The following is a 17,456-nucleotide window of genomic DNA, read 5'->3' on the forward strand; positions in this document are numbered from 1 at the left end:
GTAACGACACATCCCCTAGCAATAATAACTCGTTTGGCCCAAACCACCGGCCCAAAATGCTTAAGCCCAGTTATTATTATTAGCGTGTAGGTCTCATATAAACTGATCGGAATCAGTATCCCATCTGATGTGGGACTATTGGGAGCGTTACAAACTCTCCTGGTTTAGACCCTGACGTCCTCGTCGGGTCCAAATCAGATCACAGACAGACATACCAGGACCATTACCAGGCGATATGAGATTCTAGAGATGGCTCCTACGGGTTCAAGAGGTGGCTCCCACCAAACCCGTTGGTGTAGCACTTTGTCCCGCATAGCACTTAGTTCTCACACTTCCGGCTGGTATTCGGCTCTGATACCAATTGCAACGACCCGATCCGTTAGCAACAATAACTCGTTGGGCCAAACCACCGGCCCAAAATGCTTAAGCCGGGTTATTATTACTAGCTATAAACTGATCAGAATCAGTATCCCATCTGATGTGGAACTAATCTCATATAAACTGATCAGAATTAGTATCCCATCCAATGTGGGACTATTGAAGCGTTACAAACTCCCCCTGTTTAGACCCTGACGTCCTCATCGGGTCCAAACCAGATCACAGACACACAGACAGATCAGAATTTCCAGGCGATGTGAGATTCTAGAGGATCACAGACACACAGACAGATCAGGACCAGAATTTTCAGGCGATGTGAAATTCTAGAGATGGCTCCTACGGGTTCAAGAGGTGGCTCCCACCAAATCCATTGGTGTAGCACTTTGTCCCGCATAGAACTTAGTTCTCACACTTCTGGCTGGTATTCAGCTCTGATACCACTAAAGCTGTCACGCCCCAGATCCGACTGCTCGGATCTGAACCGCAACAACCGGCCACGAATTCAGAGGAAGAACCTCCGAAAACGGAAGGCCTTAAATTGATCCAAAGCCACCATCTCAGTTATTGTTGCTGGCATTTTGGGCCGGTGGTTTGGCCCAACGAGTTATTGTTGCTAACGAGTCGGGTCGTTACAATTGGTATCAGAGCCGAATACCAGCCGGAAATGTGAGAACTAAGTGCTATGCGGGACAAAGTGCTACACCAACGGATTTAGTGGGAGCCACCTCTTGAACCCGTAGGAGCCACCTCTAGAATCTCATATCACCTGGTTTAGACCCGACGAGGACGTCAGGGTCTAAACAAGGGGAGTTTGTAACGCCCCCAATAGTCCCAAATCAGATGGGATACTGATTCCGATCAGTTTATATGAGACCTACACGCTAGTAATAATAACTGGGCTTAAGCATTTTGGGCCGGTGGTTTGGGCCAAACGAGTTATTATTGCTAGGGGTCGGGTCGTTACATTATGTATATCAAAAACTTTTGGCTGATTTGAAAAAAATAATCAAATTAATCTTTTTCGTAAATTATTTTCTTTTATGACAAGAGACATATATTGCACATGCACATTGACTATTGTTTGGATGGTTAATGTCAACTTCTAAGGTTGCTATCTGCAACTGCACCATTGTCCAGGGGGGTCAGTGCATTAATTTATCCCATATCAATTTAGTCCACATGGTTTTAAAACTTATACTTGGGGGGTCTACTGTTTAATAAATATAACAACTATGTCCTTCCTGCTTTCGCTAGTGAAATAAAAAAAAATAAAGAATAAATTTCAAATACCACTCATGTGATTTCGCACTTTCTCATTTTAGTATTCTGTAATTTAAAATGTATCAATTTAGTACCCAGTGGTTTCATTTTTTTTTTCTTTTCATCCGCTCCTCCGCTAACATTTCGTTAAATTATATATAAAAAACTTTAGATACCCCACTTAGTACCTTTCAATTTTTAATTTTGTCACCAATTTAATGAAAAAAAATTAGTGGAGGGAATAATAAAAAGAGAAATGAAACCACGGGATACTAAATTGATATATTTTAAACTACAATGTACTAAAATAAAAAAGTGCCAAACCACAGAGATGTTATTTGAAGTTTTTCCAAAAATAAAAGAGCAATACTACTGTTACACCCAAAGTGAGGTGTATATTTTATATATGCACTCTATCTAAGGGCTATTAATTATTTATTTATCACATCAATTTTTGTGTAAATATTTTTACCTATGAGATTATTATTTTATTTGAAAAAATATTTAATGGCCAAATATAGTATTCAATTCTAGACATGTCATCACACTCATCATTTACAAAATGTATAGATATTTTGATCTTTGTTTGAATGTTGGAATAAGTTATTTTTGAATAACTTATTCAACATGAAATTTTATTTTTTTGGAGACAAAACGGTTAATTTTTGTTGGAACAAATACCGCAACGAAAATCCGATTGTGATTAAAAATCTAACTAATTTGTAATAAAGATAAAATCAAACTTACAGATAAAAAAATAAAAGATGAATAGATAAGAATTAACAAATTATCTAAATCCCATTCTCAATAGGGAAAAAAGGAGATAATATATGAAAAAGGGAAAAAAGAGAATTCACACGAGAAAGGAGCGGAACCGCGCAAAGGAATGGAATTCCGTTTGGCGCAAGAAACAAAACAGAAATATTCCGTTAGTTTCTTTTTCATTAAGAAAAATAATAAAATAAATAAATAAATAAATAAAATAATAAATAAATTTAAAGTTTAAATAAAATAAATTCAACCTCAAAAATTTGAGTTTTCCACCAACAATTTTTACTTCTTAAAACATCTTATCATTCATACTTTAGTAGGATAACATATCTCATCATAGGAGTTAAAAATTCAACAACCTTCAAGTCTCTAGCCTTTATCTCCTACTTCCAACTTTGATCCATGATTTCATCTATCAGCACCTCTATTTTCCAAGAGCACGGTCGCAAAAAATTGCACCAGAAGAGAATGTTGAAGAGAAGACCAAACTATTTGTTAAAAAAATTGGTTGCTTAGAATAATTCTTCGTGTATTTAATTGCTGATAAACATGTATTAGTTACGTTGTTAGTCAATTTGTTGGATTTTTAACTTTTCTGCGAATCACGCACACCATAATAAGTGTGCGGTGATCTCGTAAACGCGCCTACCATGCACCATAAGAGAAAAACCAGTAAAAGAAGTTAGATGATTGTAGGGGAAAAAAAGTTAAAGGAGTATTTCAGTGAAGGTGGATTGAAACTAAACGAACAAATAATACTTTTATGGCTGCGTTTGGTTCAGATATAAATAAGAATAGCTTATTTTACGGATACGTACAAGTTCAGATATAAACAGAAATTAGACCAATTTTGTATTTGAATGAAAATTAAGTTGTTCTTACGAATAGGACAAATGATATTTGGATGGTTAGATTGGAATAAGAGAAATAAGAGATATAATTTTAAATTAAAAATATTTTATCTAAGTAATTAACATCAAAATATTAATTAAAAATAATTTAATAAATTAATAAATTTATTAGCTATGAATATTGTATAAGATAATGAAAATATATTAATTAATTAATTAAATTAAATATAGAAAATAATATAATTTTTTAATTAGTTAGTAAATTATTTTAATTAAATAACCGGTAGAAAAATTAATTAGATGATAAAAATATTAATAGTCGATCGATATAAATATTAATTTATGAATAAACACGTTGAATTGTTAATAATTAATTAGCTAATTAATTATAAATAATAAATTAATTAATTTATTTATTATTTAAGCAATGAATAATGATTTAAATATATTAATTAAATTAATTAATAATTTAATATCATAATTAAAATTAAATTTAGACTTAATTAATCTTGTTCCTCCTTGGAACAAGCTTGTTCTGGAAAAAAAAGTGAAACAACAGTTTCAAACTTATACCAAATTATACTTAAAAATATAAAAATTACCGTTCTGATACCAAAAATTAGCGTTTGGAAACAAAAGGGAGGACAAGGAGTTATTCCCCCCCCCCCCCCAAAGAATAATGATTGTACTTTCTTGGAAAACAAGACTTTGATTTTTTTTTTTTTTGTTATATTTATTAAACTGTAGATCTTCGCTAGTTAGAATTAAAAGTACACAGGCTGACAAATTAAGTACTCCAAATGTAATTAACAAACAGTAATGTTTATAAAGAAATGGGTAAACTTCAAATATCACCCCTGCGCTTTCACACTTTCTTACTTTAGTACCATGTGATTTAAAATGCATCAATTTAGTCGGCCCCTTCGTTAACTTCTGGTTAAATTAGATACCCCACATATAATTTATCGAATATTCACTTTAGTACCCTTTAGTTTTAACATCGTGATTTTATGAAAAAATTAGTGTAGAAAATAACAATAAGAGAAAAATAAAACCACATTGTACGAAAGCAATACACTTTAAATCATAAAATAATAATGTGAGAAAGTACGGAACTAAATGGATGGTATTTGAAGTTTTTCCTATATATATATATATATATATAGAGTCCGGCTACTATGCTATCGGTAGCACGGAGCGCTCCGTGCTACCAAGTTGTTTTCGATGATGCGGCTTCCAAATCGACGATCGGCTCCGTTAGACTTGATCCACACTATTAAAAGTATTTGGAAACTAAATTTCATAATTTTTAGTCGATTATCATTGACTAGTGATCTAAAAATGATCTCAAAATTGACAATTTAGATGGCGCGATTGTGTTTGTTTGTGAGTTTAACTGTGTAAAACAATCCAATGCGATGAAAATTTTATAGAAAATTCTTTTCACTATTTAGAATAAGATCAGTATATCTGACCTTGAATTTAAATCTTTTATCATTATTTTTTATGAGATTTTTATTTTTCAGCCGTTCAATTTTTATCATCATCTTTTATATATTATATATATATATATATTATATATATATATATATTATATATATATTAGTTGCTTATTATAGATTTGAAAATCAATGCGGCAAAAAAAAAAACGAAAAAGAAAAAAAAAAAGAAACTATAGCTGATATGTAAATTTCAAGTTAACAATATTAGGAAAATAGACTGACCGTCCCTAGAGCAAGTGGCAAAGGGCTTGATGGTTAGTATTCGAGGTCCCAAGTTCGAATCCAGAAATAAACAAAGCAAGTAGTGTGCTACCAATCTCTCAAGAAAATAAAAAAAAAAAAAAAAAAAAAAAAAAAAAAAAAAAAGGGAAAATAGCCAAGTGCTAAGCAGAACATGGGGCTCGTTTGACTACCCATGATTAACTTCTAAATTGAAAATAGCTTTTAATTTAGAAATTATGTTTCTACCATGGTCTGTTTCTCACTTCGTTTATATTTGTTTTACTCAAAATTTTAATATCAACATGTAAAAGGATTAAAAAAAAAAAATTACAACAGTTAATTTTTTTTTTTCTTATTTTCTTTATCTCTTTCTCTCCTATAAACTGATTTCGCCACCATACAAAAAATGAAGACAACAAAAAGGCATCTTTAAAACATAGAGCTACAATGCGACTTAATTTACGATGAACTAAACAACAAAAAAAAAAAAAAAAGAAAAGAAAAAAAAGAGCATTTACGACGGAAAACAACTTTACCTCCCTATTCTTTCAGCAACACAAAAAGTCTCAAGCTTTGAGATTCGGCCGCTAAGCAAAATCTTAATATGTATCTGTCAACCACGCATCTTGAGGCCAACAGATTCGAATCTCAAAGCCAATCCACCAAACAAAAAACGAATAAGTGCACTTGTAAAAACATTCCAGCTCAGTTATAAAGCAAAAATGTTTAGGAACAGCGCAGCTGCGATAGTCGAAACCCAGTTAAATGTTTACTAACAGTTACTCCAAATATTTGTACTCCATATTTTTGACACGACCCAGTTAAAAATGTGTTCAGACGAATTCGATAATCAAAGAGTCTCTGAAGTTTCTAATTTAACCAAAAAAAGAGGACCCAAAACTAAGGGATATTTACAAGTTTACTATCTACATACTCCTTGGTTAGATCGTCGAAGAAGCATATTATTATTCCTTACCCACCTACCACTCCAAGAAGAAGCAAATAGTTTCTACCCTGGCGCAATTATTCCTCCTAAATTTAACCTAAGTCTTTGAGGTCACTGCTGTGATGTGATTTCCTCTGCTTTGGCGGCTCCGTCTTTAACTTTCTGAGCCAGGAAGTCGTCGCAATCAGCTCCTTTCACGGAGAACTCCATCAGAAGATCATCAAAGAGCTTATTTAAGGAGCTCTTGAACATCGCCGAGTGGCTTCTGCGTCCTTCGTTGGCCTTTTGGGCTGCCTTTTCAATGTTGCTTCCAACCTCAACACCGTTTAGGTAAGCTTTGCATGCCAGCAGGATGCTGTGACCGCAGTTGCGAAAATGGCCAGCGACGAAGTCTTTGAAATGCTGCAATATGAGTATAAATGAAAATTTGTCTTAAAAGCATTGAATGCTTGTGAAATATGCCCAAATAAATGCTTTTTAAGAACTATTTGAGAGCAAGAAGGCTTCACAGGAATGTGAAAGCCACTAGGTGCCGGTTTGCTTAGCTTTTGGAATTAGCTTCTCTACTCTAAAAAGCAAAAGATTCAAAATTTAGAAGGAAAAAAATGGTGTTTTATTTACAAAAGTGTCAAGAGTTTTTGATGTGACAAGAAGTTAAGATGTGTTTTTAAATAGAAACGCTAATTTGAAACTTTTGCTTTTACAACAAGAAGCTACGGAGGAGAGATTTTTATAAAATAATTGTCAATACTTTTTCAAATAACTCTATCCAAACAACACTTCTATTAAACTCTAGCCAAGCCAAACAGGAACGAGAGCCTCTTTGCCCAACTAGAGCTTTTTCAGAAGAGTTGGTTGGGTATAACTGTTCAAAAAGTACCAATAGAATGTTCATTAATAAACAGCAAACCCTAAGACCTCCTTCTGCTTGTCAAAATTCCAGAAAAAAAGTTCCACTTGCTGGGGTCCACAGGAACTAAGGACCATTAGCCATATGGCCAATAAACCAACAATTAGTTTGAGCATACATCATTACTAGAAGCTCATTTTTGCTTCCCGCTCTAAGTAGAAGCTCCGAACCTTATGTTCATCGAACACCAAGCTTTTGGTTCTTACGTGAATAAGCTTTTCAAGAAGCCATAGCAAAACAAGCACCAAGGTTCACATACAACATGGCCCGCGAAACTATAGTAAACAGGTTAGCCCCACATACCTCCGGTGGATTCCGAAGAGAAAAAAGCATTGTCCTCAATGATAGGATGAAAGTGTCTTCATTGTATAACAGAGATTTCTCCTCCCCTTGAGGCGTGTTAGCTAAACTTGCATATCCTGGCTCATTGAAATAGGGCTTTGCATTCAGAACCAAAGCCTGAATAGAGACCAGGACCTGCAGCATGGTCGAGTTTGATGGGCTCCATTTCTCACATCCGTGGCCAGACCATGTGTTTAAAAGGCTAAGGCAGACCTTGCCACACGCATACAGGTTTGGATTGAGTCGAAGCCCACCAGATCGGTAATGGACCATCTGGATAAGTTCGCAACGGGAATTAACATAATTTTTTATTAACAAAATAATATACAAACAACACTCGAACATTTATTCTTTTGCAAAGAAACCCTAATGCCTCATGTGCCTATGTTTTACCCTTTGTTTTTGTTTTTCCTCAAGTTATACATGATAGCTGGTGGATGGAGGATTGTTTGCAAACTAAATTGATATTAATTCTTTTCACCTCTTTGTTTTTCTTGGAAAACATCGAGTTCACAAACTAACCAAGGACAACAAGAATAGAGAAATTGTATCCTAACTTGAAGATGAACTAAAATAAAAGCACAAACATGGTGAAAAGAGGCCTAGATTTAATTTTTGAGATCTGCCCCCTCAATGTAATAGTGTAATTGGCGCTTCTGTTGGATCAAAGTTTCCAAATGGATTCTTGGCATGTGTCTATCATTTGTGTACAAAAACAAAGAAAGCTAGTGACTGAAGCATGCTCTCTTGGCTGCTACTCTTAATGCAGCAACATCAAAAACAAGGACTTGATGCAATGTTGTTTTCTCAATTTTTAGGTTTTCTATTCCATTCCAAAAATAATAAAAAAAAAACATAAACCAAAATGGAGCTCGAATACTTGATTGCTGAGATGCATGTGAATGAAAGGTGGTGAGAAATAGTTAGAATTGCTGAGAGGCATGTAATAGGGTCAATTGCACAATTAAATGAAGGGGGTGAATGTCAAAAATCAAGAGTTCGAGTTTGCAAATAAAAAAAAAAAGTTAAAGGGCTGTCCATGCATTTCAATGAACATAACAGGAAAAGAATAAAAAAATAAATATAATGCACGAGGTCTATGTAGGAAAGAAAACCAACATACCGGTGGTAAATTAGGATAAGGAGGAGGAAAGTAGATGTCAAAGAAAAAGAGGCCATCATGATAAGGAGTACCAGCGGGTCCTACAATAACAGCCCTTAGTAGATCCATCCTGTCCTCATAAATTCTTACGTATATAGTATCTGTTCACACGAAGAATGAAGAAAAGATACTTATTATATGAGACCATAATAAGAATAGTATTGGAAAAGACTTTCAAAAGATTTAGCACACAAAATGTGAATTAATTACTAACAAAAAATTCTACCCATCCTTGTCCGCAGGGATCCCCATCCTTGTAAAGAACCGGCGGATTTTTTAAAAAATATACTAAATAAATATTTACTTATAACAATTAGTTTAAATTTCATCCAATTATTCAGTTTACTTTTATTCATTATCAAATTATGTATCGCAATCAAATATTATTTAACTAATATATTGTAAAAAAAAAAAATTAAATATGGTAAAAATATTTGAATATATTAAAAATATACTAAAGCATCAAAGCTATCAATTTACATATATAAATAAATTAAGACCTAAATAATAAGATATGCAATATTTAGCAGCGGGGGGGGGGGGGGGGGTAGAGTGGGGCGTGGGAATAGTATCCCTCTCCCAACCCCGTCGCCGCAAGTGGAGGGAATTCTGACCCTGTCCCCATCTTCGCAGGGGAAAAATACTACCAATCCCTGGCGCATTCGGGGTGGATCGCTGCGGGGACCCAACTATACGGGGAAAATTGCCATCCCTAGACACATAAAACGATGAGCTCTAGATTGAAAAATAACCCTTCTTGTCAAAGAAATGTTCCAAGATGCAACTTTAAGCATGGCAGTCGATAATTTATATATTTCACCAACACCTTTTTCAACATTGTTGGTATTTTTGAGACAATAACTGTTTTTCTTATATGTTATCCAACACCTATCATAACTTTTATCTACTTGGGTCGATTTCTCTCCCTTCTTATCACATCCTGTATATACTTGATCCATTTCTTTCACTTTCTTCCTTACCAATGTTGCCTAGGGCTCAATAGAACCCAAAGCTTAGTGGAAGCAAATAAATGATTAAGGTCACAGTTAGGTCCAAAGTTATGAGGCCCCCAATTTATCTTTCCTAAGAGGGGAGGAGGCTGGCCAAAAGGAAGGAGAAGATAAATGAAATGTCATTGGCATCCAGGTCCTACTACTATAATTCTAAATAGCACTCAGCAGTCTACATGTGGATGACCACTGCATAATGTAGATGTGGTATGTGGGTAGTCATACCGCTGTGTTCTAAATAGCACTCAAAAGTCTACATATGATGACCCACTGCCTAATGCAGATATGATAAGTCAGTCCAAATATGTTTAGCAATTAAATCATAGAAATTATATATATATATATATATATAGAGTGCGTCTGGTATGCTTCTGGAAGCACGGAGCGCTCCGTGCTTCCAAGTTGTTTTCGATGTTCGGACTTTCGAATCGACGATCGGCTCCGTTAGACTTGATCTAGAGTATTTGAAGTATCTAGAAAATAAATTTTGCGATTTTTCGATATCATTTGCCTAGTGATCGAAGTGGCTCAAAATCAACGGCTGAAAATAAAAATCTTACAAAATATGATGATATGACATTAAAATTTTAGATCAAAGTTATTGATCTTGTTTTATATGGTATAAAGAATTTTCTATCAAAGTTTCATGTGATTTAGATATTTCTACACCATTAAACTTGCAAACGGCTCACCACGGCCATTAAAATTATTGATTTTGAGCTCCTTCGATCACTAGGCAAATGATATCGAAAAATCACAAAATTTTTTTCTAGGTACTTCAGATACTCTAGATCAACTCTAACGGAGGCCGATCGTCGATTCGAAGTCCGAACATCGAAAACAACTTAGAAGCACGAGGGCTTCGTGCTTCCAGAAGCATACCAGCCCACTCTATGTATATATATACATACATACATAATATTTATATATATATATATATATAATATATATATAATATATATAATAAATATATATTATATGAAGATGATATTTATATATAATATATCATATCAGAACTAGACTGGAATACTATCAATAGCACCAAGCCATTGTGCTATTAGTTTTTAGCCTTGATGAGAAATATACGGCTAGGAGAATGTGGGCCCTCTTAGGTTGAGTGGGTGGTTGTTGAATAGTATAATCTAACGGTAAAAAAAATCAAAGATAAATCTAACGGTAGAAAACTTGATAGCACCAAACTTAGTGCAATCGATAGTATCCCAGCGACCTCTATATATATATATATAATATATATATAGAGAGAGAGAGAGAGAGAGAGAGAGAGTAAGGCTTGTGTGCTTTAGGAGCACGAGACATCCGTGCTCCTAAGCGTTTTCGATGATGGAGTTGCAAATCGACGATCGGCTCCGTTAAATTGATCTAGCATATTTAAATATTTAGAAAATAAATTTTGACTTTTCGATATCATTTACCTAACGATCGAAAGGGTTCAAAATCAACGGCTGAAATAAAAATCTCACAAAAAGGGTGATATAGCATTGTTTAAATTTTCGATCAAACATATTGATCTTGCTGTAAATAGTATAAAGAATTTTCTATCAAAATTTCATCTGCATTTGAATACTTCTAAACCATTAAATGTGCAAAACGGTATACATCAACCATTAAAAATTTTGTTTTTGAACCCTTCGATCGCTAGGAAAAATGATACCGAAAAATCACAAAAATTATTTTCTAGATAGTTCAAAATACGCTAGATCAATAACAGAGCCGAATTGTCGATCGGAAGCTCTATCATCGAAAACGTGAGAAGCACGGAGGCTCCGTGCTCCTAATAGCAACAAGACCTACTCTCTCTCTCTCTCTCCTCTCTTCTTCTCTCCTCTCTATATAATTATATATATATAAGATATATTTATATATATATATAATATATATATGAAGATGACTCTTAAATGAAGAATAAAAGATAAATCCACAGAGACCAACAATTAAACATAACCAAAATTCAATAGTCACAAATAATTGACAACACAGACAAATCATCAATAAAATATATTTTAATTTATACCAAAGATAAACTATCACACATATTAAAGTTTCAAGTAACTTATTTAATGAAAGTATATATCAAATTATTTCAAATATAAAGAGTACCTTATTAATGAAATATTGTCCAAAAAAATAAATAATCAAAATAGTCAACAAGATTGTATATATCAAATATTGCTAATCAAGTGCTTGAGTAGACATCATAAACAAGTCATGCTAAACAAATTATGCTTGCTTAACATGCATGTGTAGGGTGGCGCACTTCCGCTGATTAGGCAATCTCTACACAGAAATGAATGCAGTTATGTGGACCAATCAAGCAACGATAAAAGCATATGCGGCCGCATATAGGGTATATCTAACACTTTTACAACAGTACTATGAGTCTTCAAAAAACTGAATATCATTATGGTTTCTAGCTGTATTAAAGTTTAATCTTATCTACAATAATATAATCTATCATCGAAAACGGCTTAGAAGAACAGGAGCCGTCGCTGCTCCTAATAGACACAAGACTACTCTCTCTCTCTCTCTTCTCTCTCTCTCTCTCTCTCTCTCTCTCTCTGCTTATATATATATATATATATATTATAATATATTATATGATAGATGACTCTTAAATGAAGAAAAAAGATAAATCCACAGAGACCAAACAATTAAAATAACCAAAATTCAATAGTCACAAATAATTGACAACCAGACAAAATCATCAATAAAATAATTTTAAAATTTATACCAAAGATAAACTATCACACATATTAAAGTTTCAAGTAACTTATTTAATGAAAGTATATATCAATTATTTCAATATAAAGAGTACCTTATTTAATGAAAATATGTTCCAAAAAAATAAATAATCAAAAATAGTCAACAAGATTGTATATATCAAATTTGCTAATCAAGTGCTTGAGTAGACATCATAAACAAAGTCATGCAAACAAACTTATGCTTGCTTAACATGCATGTGTAGGTGGCGCACTTCCGTCCGATTAGCAATCTCTACACCAGAAAATGAATGCAGTTATGTGGACCAATCAAGCAACGATAAAAGATATGCGGCGCATATAATGAGGATATCTAACACTTTTTACAACAGTACCTATGAGTCTTCAAAAACTGAATATCATTATGGTCTTCTAGCTGTTTAAAGTTCGAATCTTATCTACAATAATATAATTATCATCGAAACGGCTTAGAAGCACGGAGGCCTCCGTGCTCTAATAGTACACAGACCTACTCTCCTTCTCTCTCTCCTCTCTCTCTTATATTACTAATATATATATGAAGATGATATTTATATATATATATATATATGAAGATGACTCTTAAATGAAGAATAAAAAGATAAATCCACAGAGACCAAACAATTAAACATAATACCAAAATTCAATAGTCACAATAATTGACAACCAGAACAAAATCATCAATAAAATATATTTTAAAATTTATACCAAGAATAAACTATCACACATATTAAAGTTTCAAGTAATTATTTAATGAAGTATATATTCAAATTATTTCAATATAAAGAGTACCTATTTAATGAAATATGTCCAAAAAATAAAATAATCAAAAATAGTCAACAAGATGTATATATCAAATTTCTAATCAAGTGCTTGAGTAGACATCATAAACAAGTCATGCCTAAACAAACTTATGCTTGCTTAAACATGCATGTTGTAGGTGCGCACTTCGTCCGATTAGCAATCTCTACACCAGAAATGAATGCAGTTATGTGGACCAATCAAGCAACGATAAAAGCATATGCGGCCGCATATAAGGGTATATCTAACACTTTTTACAACAGTACCTATGAGTCTCAAAAACTGAATATCATTATGGTCTTCTAGCTGTATTAATATCGAATCTTATCTACAATAATATAATCTATCATCGAAAACGGTTAGAAGCACGGAGGCCTCCGTGCTCCTAATAGTACACAAGACCTACTCTCGTCTCTCCTCTCTCTCTCATCTCTCTCTCATCTTCTCTCTCTATATTATATATATATATGAAGATGACTCTTAAATGAAGAATAAAAAGATAAATCCACAGAGACCAAACAATTAAACATAACCAAAATTCAATAGTCACAAATAATTGACAACCAGACAAAATCATCAATAAAATATATTTTAAAATTTATACCCAAAGATAAACTATCACACATATTAAAGTTTCAAGTAACTTATTTAATGAAAGTATATATCAAATTATTTCAAATATAAAGAGTACCTTATTTAATGAAAATATGTCCAAAAAAAATAAATAATCAAAATAGTCAACAAGATTGTATATATCAAATTTGCTAATCAAGTGCTTGAGTAGACATCATAAACAAGTCATGCTAAACAAACTTATGCTTGCTTAACATGCATGTGTAGGTGGCGCACTTCCGTCTGATTAGGCAATCTCTACACCAGAAATGAATGCAGTTATGTGGACCAATCAAGCAACGATAAAAGCATATGCGGCCGCATATAAGGGTATATCTAACACTTTTTACAACAGTACCTATGAGTCTTCAAAAACTGAATATCATTATGGTCTTCTAGCTGTATTAAAGTTCTAATCTTATCTACAGAACTAGTTTTGTCAAGAACTAATTTGCAAAAATTGCATAGGCATGCTTATCATGCTGCTGAATATTATTCTAAACTCGACTTTGTGCAATGCATAAAATATGCACTAACCTGGTAAGTCTTTCTCAAGGATCTTCCATTCATGCTGAATTCTCTTTGCCCAATCCTTTGATGGCTATTGATAAGAACTCATTAATTTAATTCAATGAGATATTGTAAAAGTCAAAAAGAAGCTAGAGATGCGCATGTCATTACCTTTTGACAGACCATGGGATTCTTGATAGAGTCCAGATTGCTAAAATAATGATCTGAATACTCACGAACTGTATCAAACTGCTTGAATGCTCTATATTTCACGTCGATTTGTCCTGTCACTTCAACCACCTTGTTCTTACCAAGCAGGTCACCCACAGGTTGCTTCTGCAACCATGGTACAGTTGCCTCAACACCAGGAGGAAGATCCAAGTCATCAAACTTAGCAGCCAAAGCGGAGTTGAAATCATGATCAACTGGCGCATCATCATACTCGTCGTCGTCATAGTCAGCTTCATCATAATCATATTCTTCAAACTCATAGTCGTCAGAAGAGTTAAGGTCCATTAAGCTAGGCTGAGTCTCATAGGGAATATTTGTACTCGGGCCGGCGGTTTCATCAACCAAAATATCCTAAAATTGTCCCAGAAAAAGAGTTTAGAATGGTGCATAAGAACAGTGATGAAACCAAATTGGCATGCCACGAATAAGACGATGAATATTCAATAAAATATGAAAGAGAGTCTTTGACTTGCCAGTTTATGCAAATCTTTAGAATATTTGACTGGTAGCTTATCTTTGTGATCGGATACGCTTTCACCACTGACAACAACTTCATCAGACTCCTCACCCTCATCAACCGCAATAACTTCATGAGTAACAACCTAACAAGCCAACAGTGATAGAGAATTTGTAAAAGTGAATTTAGATGGTCATCTTTCATGCGTAGAGAAAAATGAGAAAATGCATTCCTACAGGGAGAAGATTAATTGCCAACTTAAAGAAATATCAGAATGCAAGTATAAAAAGAATGTATCACTTAGAGGTTGACTGCAGCGATCTTCAAGATGATGACAATGAGTATGCAATATAATCTTTTTATAGCCCTTTAAATGCACTATATCAGTACATAAACATTTAGATTCGAGAGATCAAAAAGACACCACAGAAGGAAAGTAAAAGCAGAGCACGAAAAAGAAAAAAGAAGAAAAAACCTAAGTCCCACTGAAATAAACACCTAATTAAGTATACAGGATAATTATGTGCCACCAAAAATCAGATGTACTACACCCAACTCATTTTTGGTGAATGAGCTGCAGTAGAACTTTGCTGCATTCAGCAGATAAAAGCTATTAATCAAAAGTATCAAAAAACCAAATGATAAAGTTGACGATACAGATAATATACAATTAAAACCCAATAAATAAAAATTAAAAACTCAGATTAGAACCCAAACATTGCCTAACTCGCATTATAATCCATTTAGCAGCTTCCTATGGTGTCGGCATATATTTATTTGTATATTATAGCTTAGACTTGACCCTGTTCACCAGAAATCCAAATTACATTAAACGTAACCGACTCTAACAGGCCAAATTAGACCAAGCTTCCTAATTCTCATCCGCAAGCTCTATGTCGAAAATTCTGATGGCTGGATGAAGCTATTGGAGCTAATAATGAATACCCATCCGGCCATCCCTAAGTTTTTCTACAAACAGTAATTCTGTTTGTACTGGCTATGCACTTAACTCCCAAGAACATGGTCACGGACTACCACTATACCGCACGAATCTCTGAAGTCACCCATCAGAAAAAATTTCTGTAAAAACCCAAGGAAATATGATAATCTATTTCTCTTGATTAATCCCCGTATTCTCCCTAGCAACTTCCTCATAATGCTGCGATTGAGGCTTCTTGATTTTAATCTGGAAGTTCCATGACAATGATAAGCAGTTCTTCGATCCTCTCATCATCACAACTTCAAGGATTCAGCTTAATATACAGGCATCTTCTTCACGCTACGTAGACCTAATGGCAGCACTGAAGTGTATCTTAAGCAGCACTCAATGCGTATCTTAAACGAACGACTAGGACTGCAGAGGTTAAAAAGATTCACACGACTTGCAAAATTTCTGCCTTAATTTATCAAAAATTATCTATTGATCCGAAAAAAAGGAAATTTTACTCTGGAAAATGTCATCCCCTATTCCCAGTTTATTGTTTTTCTCATTCGATCACTACATTGAGTCCATGCTTGTTCAATCAAAAAAAAAAAAAGCCTACTAGAACTGAATTATGACAGATATCGTTCAGGATCAATAGCAGCAGATACTCGGATCATGTCGATCAGATATTTAATTACTCAATACTTCCAAATCAGATCAATACACCATACGAACCCTACACGCATCTAAATCGGGAAAAACAAAGAAAAATTCAAGAAGAATGCGATCAACCAACTCGCCTGGCTCCACTTCCGCTTCTGCAGGCTCGAATCCGGGAAAGAAGAGTTCGCCGTGAACTGTTTAAACCTTCACAATGCACAACAACAAAAATAAAATAAGACACCAAAGAATCACTCAGAATCATCATAATCATCATGGAAGAGCGATCGGAGCGCGAACAAGCGGTTTCTCATACAAACCCTAATTTGGAGGCGTTGCCACCGTAGTTCGAGATCTGCGGCGGCGGCTCCATGGTGGCGACCAATGCTGGCGCCCTAAAGTGGCGAGATCGGAGCCGATCGGAGCGGCGGCGACGGCGACGGCGACGGCGTCGGCGGCGGATGAGGAGGAGGGGGTGCGATGAGGGGATTTGAAGAGGGTTTAATAATAATAATAATAATAATAATTTTTAATTTTAATAATGATAAAGAGGGAGACGAATGGGTTAGCAAAAAATAAAGCGGAGGGGAACTTCGGAGTTTGTGAAACATCCGATTTGAAAACGAACTTTCCTTTTGTACTTGAACTCGGCAATTTATCTGCACCGTAGATATCCGTATATTACTCCCAAATTTACGACACTAAGGGCCCGTTTGAATACCTCTAAAAACGTAGCATAGTTAAACTATGCTACGCTGGTAGAAAAATAATCTTATGAAGTATTTGGAAGAAAAAAAAATGACGTAATTTTTGGAGTATAGTTATACTATACTCCAAAAAATGAAGTAAACTTACAATCCACTTTAACCAAAGTAAAAAAAATTCCACCATTTTGGGCTCCCAAAGATGTATCAATTTTTAAATTTTAAATTTCAACATAAAATTTTAGATTTCAAATTTTAAAATTTTAAAATTCAAATTTAATTTTGATTTTAAATTTCAAATTTTAAATTTCAAATTTCAAATTTCAAAAACTTCAAATTTTAAATTTTAAATTTCAAATTTCAAAAACTTCAAATTTCAAATTTCAAATTTCAATTTTCAATTCTCAATTTAAAATTTCAAATTTTAAATTTCAATTTCAAAAGTT

The 17,456-nt window shown here is 33.9% G+C and overlaps 1 protein-coding gene across 1 annotated transcript; it reads right to left on the reverse strand.

The window, feature by feature from the left end:
• LOC109722261 (putative ubiquitin-conjugating enzyme E2 38) lies at positions 5,708-16,899 on the reverse strand. The gene is made up of 8 exons (XM_020250229.1): positions 16,627-16,899; positions 16,447-16,513; positions 14,738-14,866; positions 14,205-14,615; positions 14,061-14,124; positions 8,306-8,445; positions 7,144-7,455; positions 5,708-6,332 (listed from the first exon to the last, which is right to left on the reverse strand). Exons 1-8 carry the CDS (start codon positions 16,677-16,679, stop codon positions 6,042-6,044), a joined length of 1,467 nt encoding a protein of 488 aa, XP_020105818.1. The 5' UTR covers positions 16,680-16,899; the 3' UTR covers positions 5,708-6,041.

Source organism: Ananas comosus, linkage group 16, assembly GCF_001540865.1.
Source record: "Ananas comosus cultivar F153 linkage group 16, ASM154086v1, whole genome shotgun sequence".
In the NCBI taxonomy this organism is placed as follows: Eukaryota; Viridiplantae; Streptophyta; class Magnoliopsida; order Poales; family Bromeliaceae; genus Ananas; species Ananas comosus.